The following is a 22,281-nucleotide window of genomic DNA, read 5'->3' on the forward strand; positions in this document are numbered from 1 at the left end:
TTCTGACTGCGAGGTCAAGATTCCCACCCACACTTACATCCACACTTATTCCTGCATTAGTCTCTCATTTCATTTTTTGTTTGTCGCAATCTTAAAATAATCTAACTCAAGTACCCAGAGAGGTAGGAGAAAAACAAGCTGAATGAAAATCACAGAAGCTAATAGAGGAGAATGTTTCAAGAAGAAAATGGTTGATTGTACCAAATGTTACACAAGGATCATGTAAGATAAGCACTTTCAAAGTAACAGAGATTTGCTAACAAAAACGAGAGAGTGGGATGCATGGAGACAGAAGCCAGATTAAACAGATGGTGGCAAGAATGGAAAGTGAGACCAGAAAGCAACGTTCAGGACACTTTGAAGGGGCCCAGCTGGGACGAGGAAGAGGGAGATGAGGCTCTAAGCAGAAGCTGTCATGGAGTAGAGGGAGTGATTTTTTTCAAATGAGAGAGATTTAAATGCTGACAGAACTAAACCACTAATGAAGGTGAGGGTGACAACAGGGAAGAGAGAGGGAAACAACTGATGGGAATGCGAGTGCCCAGGTAGAGGAAATAACCTGAGACAGGGAGAGGGAGGCAGGCAAGGGTGGGTGTGGACACACAGAAGGCTATATTAGGACATGACATTGAAGGTGTTTGCTGTAATGACTTCTATTTGCTGGGTGAAATGGGAGATGAGATTATCTGCTGAGAGCGAAGAGGAAAAAGACAGGATAACAGCCTTGAGGGAGGGCAGAATATTTGCAATAGTCATTTTGGAAAATGGCAGTCAGATCTACCAGGGAAAACGATGTGGGATTACCAGCTAGCACAGAGGGCTCAAGAGAGATCAAAGGCCAGGAATTTGGGGTGCCACTTAGCTGTGATTTTATGTGATTTTCTCCAGCCTCATTCAGTGGGGCAGGAAAAGCACCAGAAACATTGGTAGTTGGGATTAATTCAAAGTTGAGGACAGAAGGTCAAGGGAACAAGGAGTTAAAGGTGTTAAGAAGAGAATGATTAAATAAATGAACCATAATATCGAGGCTGGCTCCAGACGGAGTGAAGACTGGCAGGGCTAACAGGGAGGAAATATGAGACCCACGGAAATGCAGAGGCTCAAAGAACAGTGATCTTGGAGTAAGAGGTAGAGGTCTGGATGATAAAAGTTCGTAGAGGTTTAATTTATGATTTTAGATGTGGGAGAAGTTCTAGATGATTAGAAGGTCCTGATGTGACCATGTGTCATAGATGTGCATTTGTGTGTCTGTCTAGCTTCTCTTCTTTTGGAGAACTTTCCCTCTGTCACTACCCATGATCCTGGTTGAACAGATAATCCTAGAGTCTCATCCCACCCCAGCTCACCAGCAGAGGTTGGAGTGGGATGCAGGCTGGTGAGTTCATCCCCCTGGCTACAGTGACTGGCTCAAGGATGGGTACATGATCAAGCAGAGATGCTCAGTCTCTCCTCTCTGATGTCTTACATATATGCTTGGAGACAAAGAGGCCCTTTTTCTTAGCTCCTGAGTTGTAACGACCATGCAACCGCTTGTGCTCATCTTTCCTAGTGGCATGGAGGAACCCACCTGCAGAAGGAGAAACTGAAGCCAACATACGAAGACAAGCAAATCAAGCCAAGAGGAGAGAGGGAGAGAAGCAAAAGGAATCCAGACAACAATTTTGGTTCCCTGGATCTCGCCAAGCTGAAGCTAGTCTACTGCAGAATCTTTCAAATGAGCCTCTAAAATTCTCCTTTGGCTTAAGGTAGTCTAAATGACATTACCGTAACCTGCAACCTAGGGTGTGAGTGGCTGAAACAAAAGGAGCTAAAGGCATGAGAGCTGAGAAGGCCAAGGAACTAAAGAAGTTATGTTGTGTGGGTTGGTCTCGTGGGGAATAAAGTCACCTGAGACAAAAGGTAGCACTGCTTCAGACAAGAGGGAAGACGCCTGTGAAACATTTGCTGAAGTCTTAAGTAGGGAGGACAGACAGGCTGTTAGTAAATAAGCACAGTGAGGACCAGAAGAAAGTTCTATGTATATTTCACTTTGCAGGAGCCTCAAAAGAGTGGTGGCTTTTATTTAAAGACAAAGGAACAACATTATAAAAGCCACATGGGGAAAGAGAAGCATAGAGACCCCACTTGCTAACGAGAAGCTAAGTGGAGTGTGCTGTAATGTGGATATAATCACTAGTGCATAAAATAGGTGGAGAGTTTCAAGGCAATATTTGTATAACCATGAAATGCTTCCCCAGGGAAAATCAGACTTTACTTCAAAGTCCCAAGTATTATTCCAATACCAATAATTAAAACTTCCTTAACATTTCTTCAGCCCACTCCCCTGGACCTTGAATCACTTGCTGTTCATTTGTAAAACCGACTATAAGGTAAAACTGAAAATTTAGATAGCTCGAGCTTAAATTTTTTTTTTCTAATTGAGAGGTTTTATGCATGTATTTAGTTGTCTCAGACTATGACCAGAATAATAACACCAGTAGCAATTATCACTCAAGTTTATTTGGTCGAAGAGTTCATATTAAATATTTTAAAGCCTTATGTAAAAATCACATCAATCTAATGAATTTTATTGGACAATATAAAATATACATGGATATTATGGAAGAAGAACATCTAACATAAAAATTCAGAGCTGGCCAGCCAACTCGGAAATGAATGCCACAGAGGAAAATCCAACAACCAAGCTGGCATTTTAACAAGGAGGAAATGGCTTTATTAAAGGATTTCCAGTTTTTCGATGACAAATAATTAATGTTGCACATAGACTATATACATGTACAGAATTTGTTTTTCTCATTTCATATACCCTTTCCACTAGAAATCCCTAAGGATTATATTCAGACATTTTTAATATTTCTGCATGTGTTAAAAATTATTGTATATATACTTAGGTCATACAGTAGTTATGTTATATAAACATATATTTGAATAAATAGAATGTAATTTCATGTAATAAAGAGAAAGTATGGTACTAACCACCATGGACTATTTTTAGCCTTTTACATAATCCTGATATATCATTAATGATAATAAGTCAAAAAAGAAAAAATAATATTAATAATATACTTTGTTTTTTAAACATTATTTAAAATATCTCGGAATAGCATAGAAAATAAATTTACAGAGAAAAGAAATCATTTATTAAAGATTGTGTTTGGGAAATGAAAACAGAGAGAATGTACACAACAATCCCCTTGATATAAACTCACGCACCTGTGGCTGTACTCACGGGGGCACGTCCCTGGGTGGAGCAGGGTCCCTTAGCTCGGGAGCATCTAGACACCCAGTGAAGTCTCCTTCTCCACTCGGGGTGACTTGGGGTCCAAAGCAGCAGCCACTGCATCTTTGGGACATGTGGGTGCCTCCAGAGACCCCAGACCTGCCCTAGAGAAAAGTCAAGACTGCCTCTGGCCAGTCCAGCTTGTGTCCTAAGCTAGAGCCACACAGGTGTGTTTACTCACTTGGGAAATGCCTCATTATGCTGTCCTTGCACACGAAGGAGAAAGCCAGACAGGGGTGACCACCCCCCAGGCAAAGTGACCCCCTGGTCACTCTTCCTCTGTGCGGTCTGTCTGCCATCCACCCGTAATGAGCAAAGCAAATGAGTAAAGCAAATGAGTGACAAACTCATTTGCTTTCTTCTAGATTTTCACTCCCTCTCTCTTTTTTCCATTGTCCCTTCTATGTTTATTAGATAGTAGTTTTCTTAAAAGATCTTCACTTTTTTCCTCCATTTTGTTGCTTTTTTGTGTGTGTAGCACTATGGATTCTTGGATTTTTAATTATTTGAAGTATAACAATCACTGCATTTATCCAGCTTAAAAATTAAAAATAATCTTAGTATCATCTAGTTTTGAGTCCACATTCAAATTTACCCAATTGTTGCAAGAATATTTTATTCTTCTTTAAAGTCCAAACCAAGATCTAATCTAGTTTCAACCTACGTTTTAATAGCAATTGATTCTTTAATCTCTTTTAGTCTAGAAGAAAGAAGTCAATGCTTTGTTTATAACATTGACTTTTTGATGGCTCATGAACAGTTTGTTGTATGTTTTTCATTTTCTCTTAATGTTTCAGTATGCTAAATCTATTTTTCCCTTTCCTTTAATTAGACACTAGTGCTTCTAGCAGGGACAATAAAAATACATTTTAAACAGTAAAAATTAGATATATTGCCCCAAAAAGTAACACATTTTTCTCAGTAAAGTGAAGAATATGGTTTCCTGAAAAACATTTGTAAAATAGAAATCTAAAAAGAAGGTAAGAAGTGACAATAATTTACAATAAAATCCTGATCTTGGAAAAGTACCCTTGCTGTGAATGCTTTTGCTGTACCGGTGAGTAAGACTGACTGGTATTTCTTCATCTCGTACAGCTGGCTTCACATTAAAGCTTTCATTTTTAAAAGACTGAGATCAGCCCTGTTCAAACATTAAAAAGTATCACCAGATGCAAACTGATAGCAATATTTAAAACAGGTAAGTTTCTTACAGGACCTCAGACCTATGCATATTTTACTGAAGTAAATTAGGTATATTGTTTTTTAAAACAATCATATAGCTTACACTTATAATAAATCTGTCACTTTTGGACTTTACTGATTGCAGGGATGTTTTCCTTCCTTTATGCAGGCAGTTTCTGCCAGCGTCACAGAGATTCCAGAGAGATGAGACCACGAAGTAGCAGAGAGGCAGAGCACCCACCCCTCACCAACTGCAACCTTGGGTATCACCATCTTGAGCCCCAGAGAGACTGTAAAATAAAAACATTAAAACTTCTCCACATGGTCATTATGAGAATTAAATTGACTAGTCAAGCCCCTGACTCACAGTAGATGCCCCATAAATGTTAGTTTCTTACTCCCATTCCCAGTCTAAACAATGCAATCCAGTGAAGTCTTCTGGGTCCTAAAGTGCTGGTAGATGAAATAATAGGTGTTTTTAGTATTTATCCAAGCTTAGCACTTTTGAGATCCTTTTTTACCAATGATGGTTTTTCCACTGTATCATCAAAGTATACAATATTCACGCACTGGTCAAATTTCAGACACGTGGGGAACTTGTGAAACTGGGAATTGTGTCCCATCTCTTGGTGCCACCTCCCTCAAGAGAGGCGAGGCTCAATGAAGAAGTTGTAAGTGGCCTTGTGGGTACCTATCTTGCCCAGGAGTCACATCTTTGAGGCAGGCACAGGTGACAAAGTGATGCTGATATGAATGGATCAGTTTTTCCAGACACTTGATGATTTCATAGTCAGGAAGAGCGAGATTGGTCACATTCAAGCCTAGCATCTGGGACACGACCTCCCTGAAGTCCACCAGCTGCAAGATCAAACAGAAACACATAACTGGGAGAACGAAATGTATCAACCCAACTACTGCTGAGCCAAATGCAACAACAGCAACAGCAACAGCAACAGCAACGGCAACAAACCGGAAAACCCAGATTTTCAAGAGGTAGGCAAATTATCTACCCTCTTTAGCCTTAGTTCTCTGCATTATAAAATACCAAATATTAAGGCCCGTCAGGTGCCAACCTTCAGAGATTTCTTAACCACTCTTCTGATGAGCCAATTAATGTGGTATCGACTACTGAGTCAAGAATCCTGGTCAAGAAACCACCAATGAGACTCTGACCTCACTAAGACTCCATTTCCTCATCTCCAGGGTGGGACTCGCCATATACCTACCTCAGAGGGCTGTTCTGAAATTTGGATCAAATGAAATGATGACAGTACATGTGTTGTGCTACTAGAAAGTGCTATACACATGTTGGTATAGCTGTGTCAATGGAAAATAAGTACTTACACATTGGAAATTTAGCTGGGTGATAACCTCTTTAACTAGAAAAAGAACAAATGGCAAGAAAATATGAGCAGATAAAAGCAGGCAGACTTTCAACCTATTATGAAAGCACATCATGCAGATTTCTGCCAACAGTGGACTACTCTGGGACTACCATTTATCTGTCAGAAAAAGAAAAATGGCAGAATGGGGTCCATGGTTGAATTCACCTCATACCCATTTAAACTCTCATGGCTGGTTTCTGTGGCTCTAGGCCAGTGCAGAAGCAGATAAATCAGGGATATCCAGCCAACACCTCACTAAAGATATGCTTCATTTTTTAAAAGATGTGATCCAACTTGAAGACAGAGTTAAGCCCAGGAGAATGCCATCCGAACATTCCCACTCCATGCTCATTTGTCTCCCAAACTCCTTCCCATGCAAAGTCCAATTTGGGAACTGGGACATTCCTCCAGCTGTGGTCTAATGTTTGAGCCCTCTCAAAATTCTTATGTTGAAACCTAATCAGCAATGTGATCATGTTAGGAGGTGAGGTCTTGACGGGAATAATTAGATCACTCAGGTGGAGCCCTCATGAATGGGATGAGCACCCTTATAAAAGAGGTTCCAGAGAGCTTGTCCCTCACACCATGTGAGCACACAACAAAGAAGGTGCTGGATCTGAACCAGGAAGCTGTCCTCACCAGACACCTTGATCTTGGACTTCCCAACTTCCAGAACTGTGAGAAATAAATTTCTGTTGTTTCTAAGCCACCCAGTCTATGGTATTTTGTTTTAGCAGCTTAAATGAACTAAGACACCAACCTAGTCCCCCTAATGAAAATGTTTCCCCCAAACTTTTCCACCTTTTCGAATGTGGCCAGAGCTCTTAATTCCTGAGAGATTTTCTTTCTGAGAACACTCACTCTTATGGTTTGGCTTTCCCCAACTCTGTCTGACACATGAGCCAAAGCAGAGGCAGCCAAAGGGGGAAAAAATCCTAGGATCAGAGTCCACTTTATGCCCTTTTGAGCTTTAGAAAGAGGGTGAGATGAAAGCCAAAGCAATGGAGGTCAGGCTGCCCGGTACATGTTTCTTTATGTCTGACCTCCTGATGGACTCGCCAGATAAAATGCTCTTCCTTGCAACCAGCGAGCAAATAAGTACTTTTTTATGGCTTACATCTGTGCTTGGTTGGCTATCAAGTCTGGGTGCCACTGTTGGAGATTCAGAGCTGTTTCCTGCAACTGATCCCTGCTAGAGATAAAGATTCCCTCTTAAGGCCAAAACCCGAGTTAACGTTAAAAGATCTGGGATGATGCAAACTTCAGAGGCAATCACTGAACATAACAAAAACCCTGCCATGACCAGAACCTGGTTTTTCACCAGCTTTCCACTGCCTCGATAAGAATGTCTATTTCTTTCCTAAAATTTGTGCCACGAAAATGTGAATAGTTTTCCTGAGATGGTAAATCATAATGGCTACTCAAATGCCAAAAGGATGCCGGAGGGTGGACAGATATGTTGAAATGATATAGAAAGCTTTGGAAATTGTTTTTGAAGAAATGTATGGCTGGTGCTCGATTCAGGAGCATGTACACCGAAACTGGAATGATACAGAGAAGATGGGCATGGCCCCTGTGAAAGAACGACATGGAAATTCATGAAGAGTTCCACATTTAAAAGAAAAAAGGAAACGAATGAACAACTTTCAAGCTTTTGAATTGTCCTGTCATGTCCTAAACAAGAAGATATCACCTAGATTTATACCCACCTGCTTTTCTCTCTTTTCTGCTTCTTCCAGAGATTTTTTTAGCGTCTTCATTTCACTGGTTACTACCTCTATCATGTTTCGGGCCCTTTCTTTATCCTCCTTTGCCTGATGTTCTGTAGTATCCAATTCTAACTTGACAGATTTTAGCTTTTTCTCAGTTTTCTCCTTCATTTTCTCCAGCTTCTCTCTGGATTTATTTAGATCTTCAATGGCTTTGGTCTGTTCCAGAGTTTTAATCTAAGAAGTGAAGAGAATGCTGAAATTTTTTCGCTGGATGTATGTATTTAGGAAAATTATATAAACAAGACAAATCAGAAGTCAGTGGAATTCCCTGCACAACTTTTTTATGAATAAAGAACAGAATTCATTCCAAACAGTGACACAGACTTTGCTAAGCATATGTGCTGAACGAACATGTCTTAAGACAGCTACAGTTTATAAGCAACGTAGCAGAGTACTCTCATTTGGAAAATCAATGAGATGCAACTGTAGACCGCATGACTCTGGAGTTAGATATTAAAATTAAGCCTGCTGGTACACACACGCACTCTTATGTGCTCCGTCAGCAAAGGCAGCTTACATTTTCTGCCTCTACCAATGGACCATCCCCACAATGTAAACATTAGGAAGAGCGAAATGTTTCCTGTTCTCACCATGCATCCCAGCGGGGCCCCACCTGAAATCCCCTCAGCAAATCTTCATGACTGCTGTGAGGAAAACATAGATTGATAGTTTTTCAGAAGCGTCTGAAGGTGGCAACTGTGTCCCACAGCAAACGAAGAAAGGGAGGGTGGTACCTGCCTTTAAGAAGCTGTACCAGGATCTTTTTTGTTTGTGGTTTTTGTTTGTTTTTTGTTTTTTGTTTTTTTGGAGTTTTTTTTTTGACAGAGTCTTACTCTGTCACCTGAGCTAGAGTTCAGTGACGTCCTTATAGCTCACTGCAACCTCAAACTCCTGGGCTCAAGCGATCCTCCTGCCTCAGATTCCCAAGCAGCTGGGACTACAGACACATGCCACCACACCTGGCTAATTCTTTTTTAATTTTTCGTCTTGCTGTGTTGTTGCCCCGGCTGAACTCGAGCTCCTGGCCTCAAGAAATCCTCCTGCCTCAGCCTCCCAAAGTGCTGAGAGTACAGGCATGAGCCATCGTGCCTGCCTGTCCCAGGATCTTAAAGCCAAAACACAGAGAACCTGTGCTGTGTGGTACATTTTCCTTATTAGTTTATTACTTAAGATTACACCAGAGCTGCTTACAAAGATAATTTAAGTAAAAAGAGGAATGAAATCCTGATGCATACTACAGCATGGATGAACTCTGAAAACATTCTAAGTGAAATAAGACCGGAAAGAACAAATATTGTGTATTTCCCCTTACATGAGGTACCTAGAAGAGGTTAATCCACACAGATACAACATAAGAAAGAAGTCACCAGAAGCTGTGGAAAAGGAGGAATAGGAGCCATTTTTTGACAGATACAGAGTTTCAGTTTGGGATGATGAGATAATTCTAGAATTGGAAAGTGCTGATGGTTGCACAACATTGTAAATATACCTAATGCTACTCAATTACACATTTAATAATGGTTAAAATAATAGATATTATGTTATGTTTATTTTACCACAATATAAAAAATGAATTTGAGGCAGCTTTTTACAAATTTTTTTTCATAATCATTAAAAAAATACAAATGAGTTACGACTTAATATCCACTAGAATGGCTAAAATAGAAAAGACGGACAATCACAAATGCTAGCAAAGATGCAGAGGAACTGGGACTCTCACACACTGGTGTTGTGGATGTAAAGTGCTACAGCTGCTGTGGGAAACAGTTTGACAGTTTTCAAAATGTTAAATGGAGTTACCATGTGACCCAGCAACTTCATTCCCAGGTATATAGCAAAGAGCATTTAAAATTTATGTCTACATAAAAACTTGTACGCATATGTTTAGAGAAGCATGATTCATAATCACCAAAAACTGGGAACAATGCAAATGTCCATCAACTGATGGATGGAAAAACAAAATGTGGCATAGCCACTCAAGGGATGTCATTCAGCAATAAAGAAGGAACGGAGTATTATGACTTACTACAATATGGATGAACCTTGAAAATGTCACACCAATTGCGGAAGCCAATTGAAAAATACTACCTATTGTATAATCCCATTTATATGACAGATTCAGAGAAAGCCAGGAATTGGAGAAGTAACTACCTACAGGGTACAGGAGGGTTTCTTTGAGGAGTGATAAAAATGTGAATATACTAAAAACCACTGAACTGTACACACTTTTAAAAAGTGAATTTTATAATATGTGAACTGTATCTTGATAAAGCTTCTATTTAAAGGTGCATTTATAGAGAACCCCTTAAAAACCATCAAAATAAATGACCTTGAAATAAATCAATAAACATGTATGCATGGAATGAACAGACAAAGAGCAAACAGAGACTGGTAGGGCTCTGAATTTAGTTCTGAGCTTCCTAATAGTGTAGATATGGCATACAGGCATATTCTCAAAAGAAACATGTCATTTTGTGTCTTAGTGTTGTGGTCAATTCTTTAAAAAAATAAAGTCAAAAGTAGTAGAATAAAAGATACCAAATTATGAGTGTTTGTTGTCTCCTCCCTTCCCTCCCAACCCTTGTTTCCTAAGAATGAGGGACACTTTCCAGTTGCAACTACTCAATCCTATTGCTCCTAAGACAGAATTTGAGTAAAGGGGAGATTGCCAGGAGTCAGGGAGGAAGGAAGCCACGGAGGGTAAATTGACCTCATGACAAAGGGATGAGAGGGAAGCGGGGAGAAAGAAGAAAGCATCTGTGCTAACCAGACTGCTGGCCAGCCTTCTCAAAGAACTATGGAATGGTGCAAGAGGGGAGCGTGAAGAGGCCTGGGTGTTTTGTGGCAAAGCAATGAAGCAAAAAGAGAAATGAGAATGCAGATGCTCCTGGTGCATGAAATCCCTCTTCGTATTTTTTACTGAGTAATGATAATAAGGCTGACAATTATCATTTAGTTGTTGCACTACTGGTTATTTATGGACAAAAGGTTTCTTTTTACTGGTTTTTTCTTTTATTGGTATATAATCATGTACGTATTTATGGGATACATGCGAGTGTTTGTTGCATGCATAGAAAGTGTAATGATCAAGCCAGGGTGCTTGGGGTATCTATCACCTTGCGTGTTGATCATGTTATGTGTTGGTATCATTTCAAGTCCTTTCTTCTAGTTAGTTTGAAATATACATAATATTGTTGCTAAGTATAGTCACCCTAGTCTGTTAGCAAATATTAGAAGAACTTATTCTTCTACCTAACTCTATGCTTGTACCCATAACTGACTTTCCTTCATCCCCCCTCCCCTAACCTACCCTTCCTAGCCTCTGGTATCTATCATTCTATTCTCTCTATTCATGAGATCAAGATTTTTAGCTCCCACATATGAGTGAGAACATGCGGTATTTGTCTTTCTGTGCCTGGCTGATTTCACGTAACATGATGACCTTCAGTTCCATACATGTTGCTGCAAATGACATGATTCCATTCTTTTTTATGGCTGGATAGTATTCCTTTGTGCATATATACCACATTTTCTTTATCCATTCCATTGACGATTGAGGTGATTGATCTACTAAGGCGATAACCTGCATAGATCACACTGGGGGCTACTGTCAAGGATTGAAACCTTTACCTAGTCTTGGGCTTACAATGCATCTTGCCTGTGACTGAGTGTCCGAATCACAGCATGAGTTGACTTAATCCACACTCTGAAGGTTCTTTATATCTCACTACAAAGTCAGAGGAAATGCTAGTAACTATGCTAAGATTAGGACATGATATGGAGAAGGTGTCATGGTTTGGGATATGGGTGTCCAGATAGAAAATCAGATTTGTAATGTCTTATGTGACTTCACCAAATTGAGGAAGGCTGAGTCAAAGACCTGCTGAACCCTAACTAGAAACCAGTTTTTATTTACTATATCACACACAACTTCTTAAAAAAAAAAATAAATTTCTTTTGCTATGCTCGGAATGTTTTTGTTCATCCCCTCCCCCCAAAATTTGTATGTTGAAATTCTAAACCCCCAGGTGATAGTATTAAGAAGCGGGGCCTTTGGAGGGTGATTAGTTCATGAGGGCAGCGCCTTCGTGAATGGTGTTAGTGCCCTTAGGAAAGATTCCCCAGAGAGCCATGTTGCCTTTTCCACCATCAAGGACACAGCAAGAAGGTGCCATCTATGGACCAGGAAGCAGGCCTTCACCAGACATCGAATCTGCTGGAACCCTCATCTTGGACTTCCCAGCCTCCAGAACTGTGAGAAATAAGTTTCTGCTGTCTATACGCCACCCCAGTTTATGGTATCTTATTGTATCTGCCTTAATAGACTAAGACAGGGGTGAGGAACCTGCAGCCATAAGGCCACGTGCGGCCTTCGAAGTCCTTAAGTTCAGCCTTTTGACTGAATCCAGATTTTACAGAACAAATACTTCTGGTTTTATTAATACCTTTTGTTCATCTTTTATATTTATATTGTATTATTTAAATAAACATATTTAAGATACCAAAGAATAAAATAAGTTTCAATGAAATAATCCTCCCATAATGACCAGCACAATTAGAACATTAGTAAGTCAGGGCTAAATTGACAGCTGCTACACTCATGATTTAGTTCTAACTCGCCCTCTCCCTGACTGGTGCCACTACCACATGAGGCCGGTTGGCAAGAATTTATGGGGGTCGACTACACCAGTCTGTTACCAGCTTTTGACAATGGTGCACTGTGTTTCCGTTTGAAGTGGAATTTGTGAGTAGTTACACAGCTTGACAGTATTTTCTAATTCTGTCTGCTTAACAGCCCATCATGTCAAAGAAGAACAAGAGAATGCTGAAGGAAGAAAACAGATTTTTTTAAGGAGGCTTGGGAATTGCAATATTATCTTGTTTCTGCTAAAGATAAGATGATTTGCTTGCTTTGTGTTACTGAAATATCAACGTCAAAGAAACTCAATGCTCATCAGCATTATAACACTCATAAGCGCCACAGATATTTTAAGTTAGAGGAAGAGATGCAAAAGGTTGTATTGCAGAAATTAAAAGATGAAAAGCAAAAGCAAAGACAATTCTTTTAAGCAGGATTAACACCTGGAAATAATGCCACTGAAGCAATTTATAAAACAGCTTATATACTCAAGGGGAAAAGGGAAGCTATTCAGTGATGTAGAAATTGTGAAAGAATGCATTGTCGAAGTTGTGAGATGCTTAAGTCCCAATAACATTTCAAAGTACAAACAACTGTCTGTTTCAAGGAGAACCATAACTGATCAGCAGCATGAATCAGCCTTCAACTCAGCAGAACAACTTCATGCAATACTTCAAAAGGAAAATATATATTATTCAATTGCTTTAGAAGAGTCAACTGATACTACTGATTCAGCACACATTTTATGCTTCATTTGGGTAATAACAGAAGATTTTCTTTGTTATGATGAGTTACTCACTTTGGTCACTCTTATGAACAGAAAACGGGGCATAGATATCTTCAACAACTTTCAAAATAAATGTCATGAGTCTGGACTGAATTTGGTAAATTTAGTGAGTGTACATACAGATGGTGCATTTCCATGACAGGAAAACATGAAGGGTTTATTGCACAGATTTAAAAAGTAATTGAAATTTTAAATTTAATTTTCAAGTAATACTTTAAAATGTATTAACAGATCTGTTCCAGATGCTCTCATTTCTTTTCATTGTATCTTGCATCAGTAAAATCTCTGTGCCAAATCTACTATTTTAAGTGACACTTTGCAACAAGTTATTAATATAAGTCTTGTTAACTACTATATATATTCATGCAAATGCAACATGGCATCATCAGTTTCATAACATGCTAAAGTTGAATAATGAGGTATTCAGTGTGCATTTGCCATATCATTCTAAAGTGCATTGGCTGTCACAGGGACAGGTGTTAGCCAAAATTTTATCTCTGCAAGAACGGATAGTTAAATTCTATGAAGAACAGAATCAGCAATGTGAATTATTGAAAGAAGATTTCTATAGGAATTCATCATTTCTGTGTGATATCACGTCAAATCAAAGCAACTTGAATATTTATTTGCAATGTAAAACTAAGTCTATGTATGATATGTGGCAAAAAATAATCCAAGCATTTCAAAAGAAACTATCTTTTTTCAAAACACTTCTTCTTCAAAAGGAAATATCAGGTGAACATTTTCACCAGTTAGCAATGGTCATTGATGAGCAGGACAATATATGCGAATCATTTGGAGAATATGTAGCTGTTACAGACCTGTTAATTGGAGAATACAATGAAAGGTTCACTGACCTTGAGAATCATGACATCACATTCAAATTAGCATTTCAGCCTCACCTAGTTGATATCCTCAAGGCACCCAAAGAACTACAGATAGAATTGATTGAACTCTCAGTAGATGACATTTTAGAGTCATGTCTGATGCTAAGAACGATCCAGATGAAATATGGAAAAATACAGTAGAATATCCACGCTTTCAGCAATATGCCTGGAAAATGCTGTCTTGCTTTTCAGCCGCTTACTGCTGTGAATCTACATCCTCCTACCTAACCCAAATCAAGACTCCCTTAAGGTCACGAAGGACTGATACCCATCTAGAGGATCAACTGAAACAGCAAACCTCCATGCTGCAACCAAATATTCAAATGTTTTCCAACAAAAAAAAGACACAACAACATCATTAAAAGGTTAGTTAACTTTAAAATTAACAGTTTTCAATTTTTTAAATTATTAGTAAATAGTAGTTAGATTTTTACAAAATAATGTACATTTTTAACTTCTAATTGAAGTTTCTTGAATGCAGCCTTATTTGATTACAGCTAAATTAATGGGGCCTTCCAACATGGAAAGGTTCCCCACCCCTGGACTAAGACATCTTTCTCCTCTAGAGAGGAGGCTGATGCAGACATGTTAGACAGGTTCACTGAACTGGCTCCATCCAGAGGAGACAAAATCCTTTGGGTAAACTGACAGCCCCTGTGGGACTTACAATCACTGTTTGCATGCTATACATATGATAAAGGGCTGGTAACTAGAATCTATATAGAACTTAGGAAAATCCAAAATAAAAAAATCAAACAACTCCATTAAAAAGTGGACAATGGACATGAACAGAAACTTTTCAAAAGAAGACAGACTAATGGCCAACAAACATATGAAAAAATGCTCAACATCTCTAATCATCAGTGAAATGCAAATCAAAACCACAATGAGATATCACTTAACTCCCGTGAGACTGCCTTTTATCGAAAAGTCCCAAAACACCAAATGTTGGCATGGGTGCAGAGAGATAGGAACACTCAGACACTGGTAGTGGGACCACATACTAGTATAAGCTCTATGGAAAGTAGTATGAAGATACCTCAAAGAACTAAAAATAGAACTACCATTTGATCTAGCATTCCCACTACTGGGTATCTACCCAAAGGGAAAAAAAGACCTTCTATTAAAAAAAGACATCTGCATTCGAATGTTTATAGCAACACAATTCACAATTGCAAAGATGTGGAAACAACCCAAGTGCCCATCAATACATGAGTGGATTAACAACATGTGAGATATATATATATATATATATAATCATGGAGTACTACTTAGCTGTAAAAAAATTATGAACTACCTATTGTATTATCCTAAGTGGAACTGGAGCCCATTCTTCTAAGTGAAGGATCACAAGAATGTGAAAACAAGCATCACATGTACTCACCATCAAATTGGTACTAATGAATCAACACTAATGTGCACATATGGGAAGTAACATTGATACGGTGTCGGGCAGGTGGGCTGGGAGAGGAGGGATGGATAAATCCACACCTAACAGATGCAGTCCGCACTGTCTGTGGGATGGGCATGCTTGCTGGAAAGTATAAAGGCAATTTATGTAACCAAAGCATTTGTACTCCTGTAATACTCTGAAATAGAAAAAGAAAGAAAGAAAAAAGACAGCATAAGGACTGTTGCAGTTGGGAAATGCAGACATAAAATGTAAAATGCCAATAGCTGGGTAAAAGGATTCTCAGTGAGCACTGGAGTCAATGCAATGGCACTGGGAGAGCAGACGTTTAAGACAAGGAAATGCCACCTACTAAGAGCAGGTCTGCAGAGGCTGGCCTTGGAGATCATTTATGGACAGCAAGTTATTGAAACCCTTATTTTATGTGGACTGTATATTAGATACCAGTTTATCAGGGTCTTGTTAATGTTAATTTGTGGGTGTGATGATTATATTGTGCTCATATAGAAGAATGCCCTTGAGACACACAGGAAAATATTTAGGGATGAAGTGTCAAGATGTCTGCAACTTATTCTCAAAAGGTTTGGCAAAAAGAAAATCAATATCTCTCTCTCCCTTTCTCTTGCTCTCTCTCTCCCCACACCCTCATTAGGCAAAATATAGTAGTCAGTAAAATGTTAACAATCTATGTGAAAAGTAAAAGAATATCTACTATAATATTTTTGCAATTGTTCTATAGATTTCAAATTTTTCAAGACAAAAAGTTGGGAAATGGAATGTATTGATCATGGATCTTATTAGTAAAAATTTTTTTAATACATATGTATACGTATTTATAAATTATATACATATACCATCAAAATAATACACTCTGTAGACTACCAAACATTTTACAGATTGAGGACATTACATTGATTAAATAAATATCAGTTTTTAAAACCAAGTTACCTCCATTTAAAACAAAGAGATTCCCCTCACGTGCAAACTATCTCACTGCTGCAGGGAAATATGAGGCAAAACAGAAAGGTTGTTGGAATTGGTATGCTGGATTCAAGACCTCGTACTAATGGAGGAAGAGATACATTCAGCCCTACTTTTCAGATTGAAAAAAACATTTACTGTGGGCTATCTACCAAAGAGGATGGAACACAGCTTGGAGAGATACAGGCTCATGAAATCAAGTCCTAATGAGAAGAATTTATTGCTGAAAAATATGAAACTTTATCACAATCCTCAGGGCTGCCTGAGTTCTTGTTGTCAGGAAGCAAGAGCAAATAGTGGAGTGCTGAGCCAAGCCACCGGGACAGAACTGGGAGCCAGCGGCGTGACGGAGGCCTCAGCCTCCTGAAGTCAAACCCAACAACAGATTCCTGGGAGTAAGTTGGTTTCTTAATATTCCTAAGGGAACTTCCCAGAGCCAACCCAGAGTTCAGTCAGAGACTATGTCCCTAATTTTTTTTTCCAGTGGGACAGAACTGGTCATAAACAAGATTGATGTGCCACTCAGACCCTAACAAGGATGGAGAACATTCCAAGTGTGCTCCACTTTCAGTAAACACTGTATCTACTGTCTGCTTCCTAAGGGAATACATTTTAAAACCTACTGAACAATACTCTCTCATGTTATAAAGGCCAAAGGCCCTGAAAGGGAAGGTAATTAAATTTAAAATCTGATGTGTTGGCTTCCCCAGGAGATCTAAATTCTCCTGCTGGAGGGTTTCAAGAAGTAGCATTGAAACCACCAAAAGGAGCCAGGCACTGTGCACAGGCTCCCTAGATGGGGAGGGACAACAAAGTGGGAGAGTCTTCCCATGGCCCAAATAGATGCTGTAACCTTCCCTGAAGAGGGCCACAAAGATTTAACTAAGTAGCAGAAATCATGAAGTTGGCTGCCTCAAGGTACCCAGGACTTGCCTGTTCCACAAAGAAGGACCAAAACAACAGATAAATAACTACATGTCAGATACAGATACAGTTTCTAAGGGTGTCTAAGGGACACCCCATTGTAGGGAAAAGGTAAGTGGGAGATCCCCAGAAGTCCACATTCATACCACAGACACCTGCAATCTGAGTTACAGGAGAGCCCCACAGACCTAACAGGACTCAAGCCCAATATAGGGAGCTGCCTGGAGTCCACAGGACTGCATTATTCCACAGAGGGGATTCACGCTGTTTTGTCCCCACTCTCTGGGAGTGCTACAGTGTGGCACAATTTTGAAAACAGAGCCACCACAAGAATACATCCTGCCTGGGGGCCCGATAGCCCCTGCACCTCCAAAGCCCTGGGGCCTTGCTGACATCCCACCACATCCATCTGAAGGGCAGAGTGCCACACCACCAGCTGAAACCAGTGGTGCAGCTATGACCCCTGCACCTAGGCCTATGCAGTGCCCCATAACCCAGGAAATAGGCAGTTCAGTGTGGCAGAGAGTCTTCGCCCTAGACAGAGGAGGCCAAAGTGCACAGTCCCCAAAGCCTGAGAGCCACCCACCCAGGGCCTGTTGCCACCCCTACTGGCAATGCCACCCCCACCAGTATGGAAGCTGTTCCATGCCTGTATGTGCCATCCAGAGGCCTAAGGACTGGCCAACCCAATGTCTTCTGCCCCAGCAAAGCTGAGGCACAGCCTCTACAAACAGTCACAGCCAAGGACACTGAGGCACTCTCAGACACTGCTGAAATTGATTACAGCCAAAGAAATCATATGGAGACTACACTACTGTGCCTACCCAGAAACAAAGCTGAAGCATCCTACCCAAGCAACACTATAGGACATATCTACAGGGGAAAAAAGTCTTTTCTATGAAAGCTATGCCATAAAACTATAAGAAATGATTGTTCCACCAGATACACAGATATCAACACAGGGAAATAATACACATGAAAAAGCAACAAAAAAGAAAACAGTTCATTATTTGAATGAGAAATTGAACAAAACCATAGACATAATTTAAAAAGGGACCAAACAGAAATGATAGAACTGAAGAATGCAATGAATAAAATAAAAAAATACCAACACTTTAACAAAAGACTAGATCAAGCAGAAGAAAGAATTTGTAAATTTAAAAACAAGTTTTTAAAAATAACATAGTTAAACAAAAAAGAAAAGAATAAAAAATAATGAAGAAAGCTTACATGACATATGGAACACCATTAAGTAAACAAATATTCACATAATGGAAGTTATAGCAAAAGAAGAAGAAGTAGGGAAAGGGAAGGGGGAAACCTATTTAATGAAATAATAGTTGAAAATTTCCCAAGTCTTGGGACAGATATAGACAGCCAGATACAGGAAGCTCAAATATCCCCAGCTGTATTTAACCCAAAAATGTCCTCTCTGAGACTCATTATAGTCAAACTGTCAAAACTCAAAGACAAAAGAGAGAATTCTATAAACAACAAGAGAAGTCCATCTAGTCACTTACAAGGGAACCCCCATCAGACAAACAGAAAATTTCTCAGCAGAAAACTTATATATAGGACAGGAGAGAATGGGATGATACATTCAAAGTGCTGAAAGGGGGGAAAAACCCTGTCAGCCAAGAATACTATACCTAGCAAAGTTGTCCTTCATTAATGAAGGAGATATAAAATATATCACAGACAAGCAAAAACTGAGGCAATTCATCACCACTAAACCAGTCTTACAAGAAAGTCTTAAGGGAGTCCTAAACTACCATCATGAAAACACACCAAAGTATAAAACTCATTGGCAAAGCAAACACACAAATCAGAAAGAGTAAAGAACTCAAATGATACCACTACAGAAAATCAACAAATTGCAATGTTAAACAATAAGAGAGAAAAAAAGGAAGAGAGGATATACAAAATATCCTGAAAACAATTAACAATATAACAGGAACAAAATCTCACATATCAATAATAACATTGAATGTAAATAGATTAAATTTTCCACTTAAAAGATACAGACAGACTGAATGGGGGAAAAAAACATGATCCAACTACATGCTGCCTACAAAAAACTCACTTCACCTGGAAAGACACATATAGACTGAAAGTAAAGAGGTGGAAGAAAATATTCCATGCAAATGGAAACCAAAAGAAAGCAGGAGTAGCTATACTTATATCATATAAAACAAACTTTAAGTCAAAAATAGTAAAAAAGACAAAGAAGGTCATTATATGATAAAGGGATCAATTCAGCAAGAGAGGATATAACAATTCTAAATATACGAGGGCTGTTCAGAAAGTATCCAGCCACTATTAATATAATGAGAACATATTACATGGCTGGATACTTTTCAGACAGCCCTTGTATGTGCAACCAATGTTGGAGAACCCATATATACTAATATAAAACAAATATTACCATATCTAAAGGGAGACAATGGGTCAATGAAAACATTAAGAAAAATTCTTGAAACAAAAAGGGAAATACCACATGCCAAAATTTATGGGATACAGTAAAAGCAGTACTGAGAGGAAAATTTATGACAATAAATGCCTATATCAAAAAAGTAGAGAGACTCCCAACAACCTAAAAATGCACCTCAAGGAACTAGAAAAGCAAGAACAAACCAAATCAAAATTAGTAGAAGAAAAGAAATACTAAAGATAAGAGCAGAAATAAATGAAATTGAGACTTAAAATAATGTAAAAGATCAATGAAACAAAAACTCAGTTTTTTGAACAGATAAACAAAATTGAAAAACTTTAAGCTAGACTGAGAACAAAAGAGAGAAGACCCAAATAAGTAAAATCAGAAATGAAAAAGAAAATATTACAACTGAAAGTGCAGAAATACAAAGAATCATTAGAGACTATTATGAACAACTATATTCCAATAAATTAGAAAATCTGGAAAACTGGATAAATTCCTGGACACACATACAACCTACCAAAACTGAACCATGAAGAAATAGAAAACCTGAACAAACTAATAAGGATGAATAAGATCAAAACCATAATAAAGTCTTTCATCAAAGAAAAAGCCTAGAATCTCATGGATTCACTATTAAATTTTACCAAACATTTAAAGAAGAATGCCAACTCTACTCAAACTGTTCAAAAAATTGAAGAGCACTGATGAAAGAAACTGAAGAGGACACACAAAAAAATGGAAAGACATCTCAAGTTCATGGATTGGAAGAATTAATATTGTTAAAACAACCATTCTTCCCAAAGCAATCTACAGATTCAATGCAATTCCTACTGGTATTTTGTACCAATTAAATTATTTACTGAAATAGAAAAAGCAATACTAAAATATATATAGAAGCAGAAAAGACTCAAATAGCCAAAGCAGTACTCAATAAAAACAAAATTGGAGGCATCACACAACCTGACTCTGCAATATACTACAAATCCATAGTAACCAAAACAACATACTACTGGCATAAAAACAAACATATCACCAATGGAACAAAATATGAAACCCATAAAGAAATCCACACTATTACAGCCAACTCATTTTTGACGAAGACAACAAGAACTTAAAATAAATGATAACTTCAATGAGAGTAACTGAGTAACTATACTCAGAAGAATGAAACTAAACTCCTATCTCTCACCATATCCAAAAATGAGATAAAAATGAATTAAAGACTTAAATATAAGTCCTGAAACTGTGAAATAACTAAAAGAAAACTTTGGGGAAATGCTCAAGGACATTGGTCTGGGCAAAGATTTTTTTGTGTAAGACCTCAAAAGCACAAGCAGCAAAAGGAAAAATAGACCAATGGAATTACATTAAGCTCAAAAGCTTCTGCACAGCAAAAGAAACAATCAACAAAGAGAAGAGACAATCCTCAGAATGGGGGAAAATATTTGCAAATTATCCATCTGACAAGGGATTAATAACCAAAATATATAAGGAGCTCAAACAACTCAATAGCAAAAGAAACAAATAATCTGATTAAAAATGGGTGAAAGATCTGAATAGATGTTTCTCAAAAGAAGCCATACAATGGCCAATAAGTATATGAAAAAAATGCTCAACATCACTAATCATCAGAGAAATGCAAATCAAAACCACAATGAGATATCATCTCACTCCAGTTAGAATGACTTTTATCAAAAAGACAGGGAAAAACAGATGCTGGCAAGGGTGTGCAGAAAAGGGAACCCTCTTATGCTGTTGGTGAGAATGCAAATTAGTACAGCCACTATGGAGAACAGTACGGGGGTTCCTCAAAAAACTAAAAGTAAAACTACCATATGACCCAACAATTCCACTACTGGGGATATAGCCCAAAGGAAAGAAATCAATATAGTGAAGACATATCTGCACTCCCATGTTTATTACAGCACTATTCACAAGATCCAAAATATGGAATCAACCTAAGAGCCCATCAATTAATGAATGGATAAAGAAAATGTGATATATATACACAATAAAGTATTATTCAGTCATAAAAAAAGATGAGATCCTTTCATTTGTAGCAACAGGTTTGGAACTGGTGGTCGTTGTATTTAGTGAAATAAGTCAGGCACAGAAAAATAAATATTCCATGTTCTCGTTCATATGTGGGAGCTAAAAAAGTTGATTGCATATAAGTAGAGAGTAGAATTGTGGTTATTAGAGGACCGGAAGGGTAGAAGAGGGGAGGATAGGGAAAAGGCATGTAACAGCTATGGAATTACAGTTAGGAGAAATAAGTTCTAGTGTTCTATAGCACTGTTGTATGATTAACAACAATTTATTGAATATTTTAAATAGTTAGAAAAGAGGATTTTGAATGTTCCCAACACAAAGAAATGGTAAAGGTTTGAGGTGATGGATATGCTAATTATCGTGATTTGATCATTACCCAATTGTATAAATGTATCGAGATATTTAATATCACTGTGTATCCCACAAATATATACAATCATTACTTTTCAATGAAAAACAAAAGAGATGAAAATATTTAAGTAGAAATGTAGTAGAAATCAAAAAAGATTCACAACTATGCAGTCTCAGCACACTTCCACTCCAC

The 22,281-nt window shown here is 38.3% G+C and overlaps 1 protein-coding gene and 1 non-coding gene across 2 annotated transcripts in view; one reads left to right on the top strand and one right to left on the bottom strand.

Annotated features, from left to right (window-relative positions):
- Positions 1 to 2,495: 2,495 nt before the first annotated feature.
- The window catches only part of CCDC170 (coiled-coil domain containing 170), a 96,938-nt gene continuing 77,152 nt past the window's right edge, over positions 2,496 to 22,281 (bottom strand). The window contains exons 10-11 of the mRNA XM_012740916.2: positions 7,557 to 7,793; positions 2,496 to 5,320 (exon numbers count right to left, since the gene is read on the bottom strand). Coding sequence (XP_012596370.1) covers positions 5,120 to 5,320; positions 7,557 to 7,793 — 438 coding nt within the window. The 3' untranslated portion in view covers positions 2,496 to 5,119. The remainder of the gene's footprint in view (positions 5,321 to 7,556; positions 7,794 to 22,281) is intronic.
- Positions 7,359 to 7,465, top strand: LOC142871229 (U6 spliceosomal RNA). The gene has a single exon (XR_012919491.1). It is a non-coding gene; the product is annotated as a U6 spliceosomal RNA (small nuclear RNA).

Source organism: Microcebus murinus, chromosome 5, assembly GCF_040939455.1.
Source record: "Microcebus murinus isolate Inina chromosome 5, M.murinus_Inina_mat1.0, whole genome shotgun sequence".
Lineage (NCBI taxonomy): Eukaryota > Metazoa > Chordata > Mammalia > Primates > Cheirogaleidae > Microcebus > Microcebus murinus.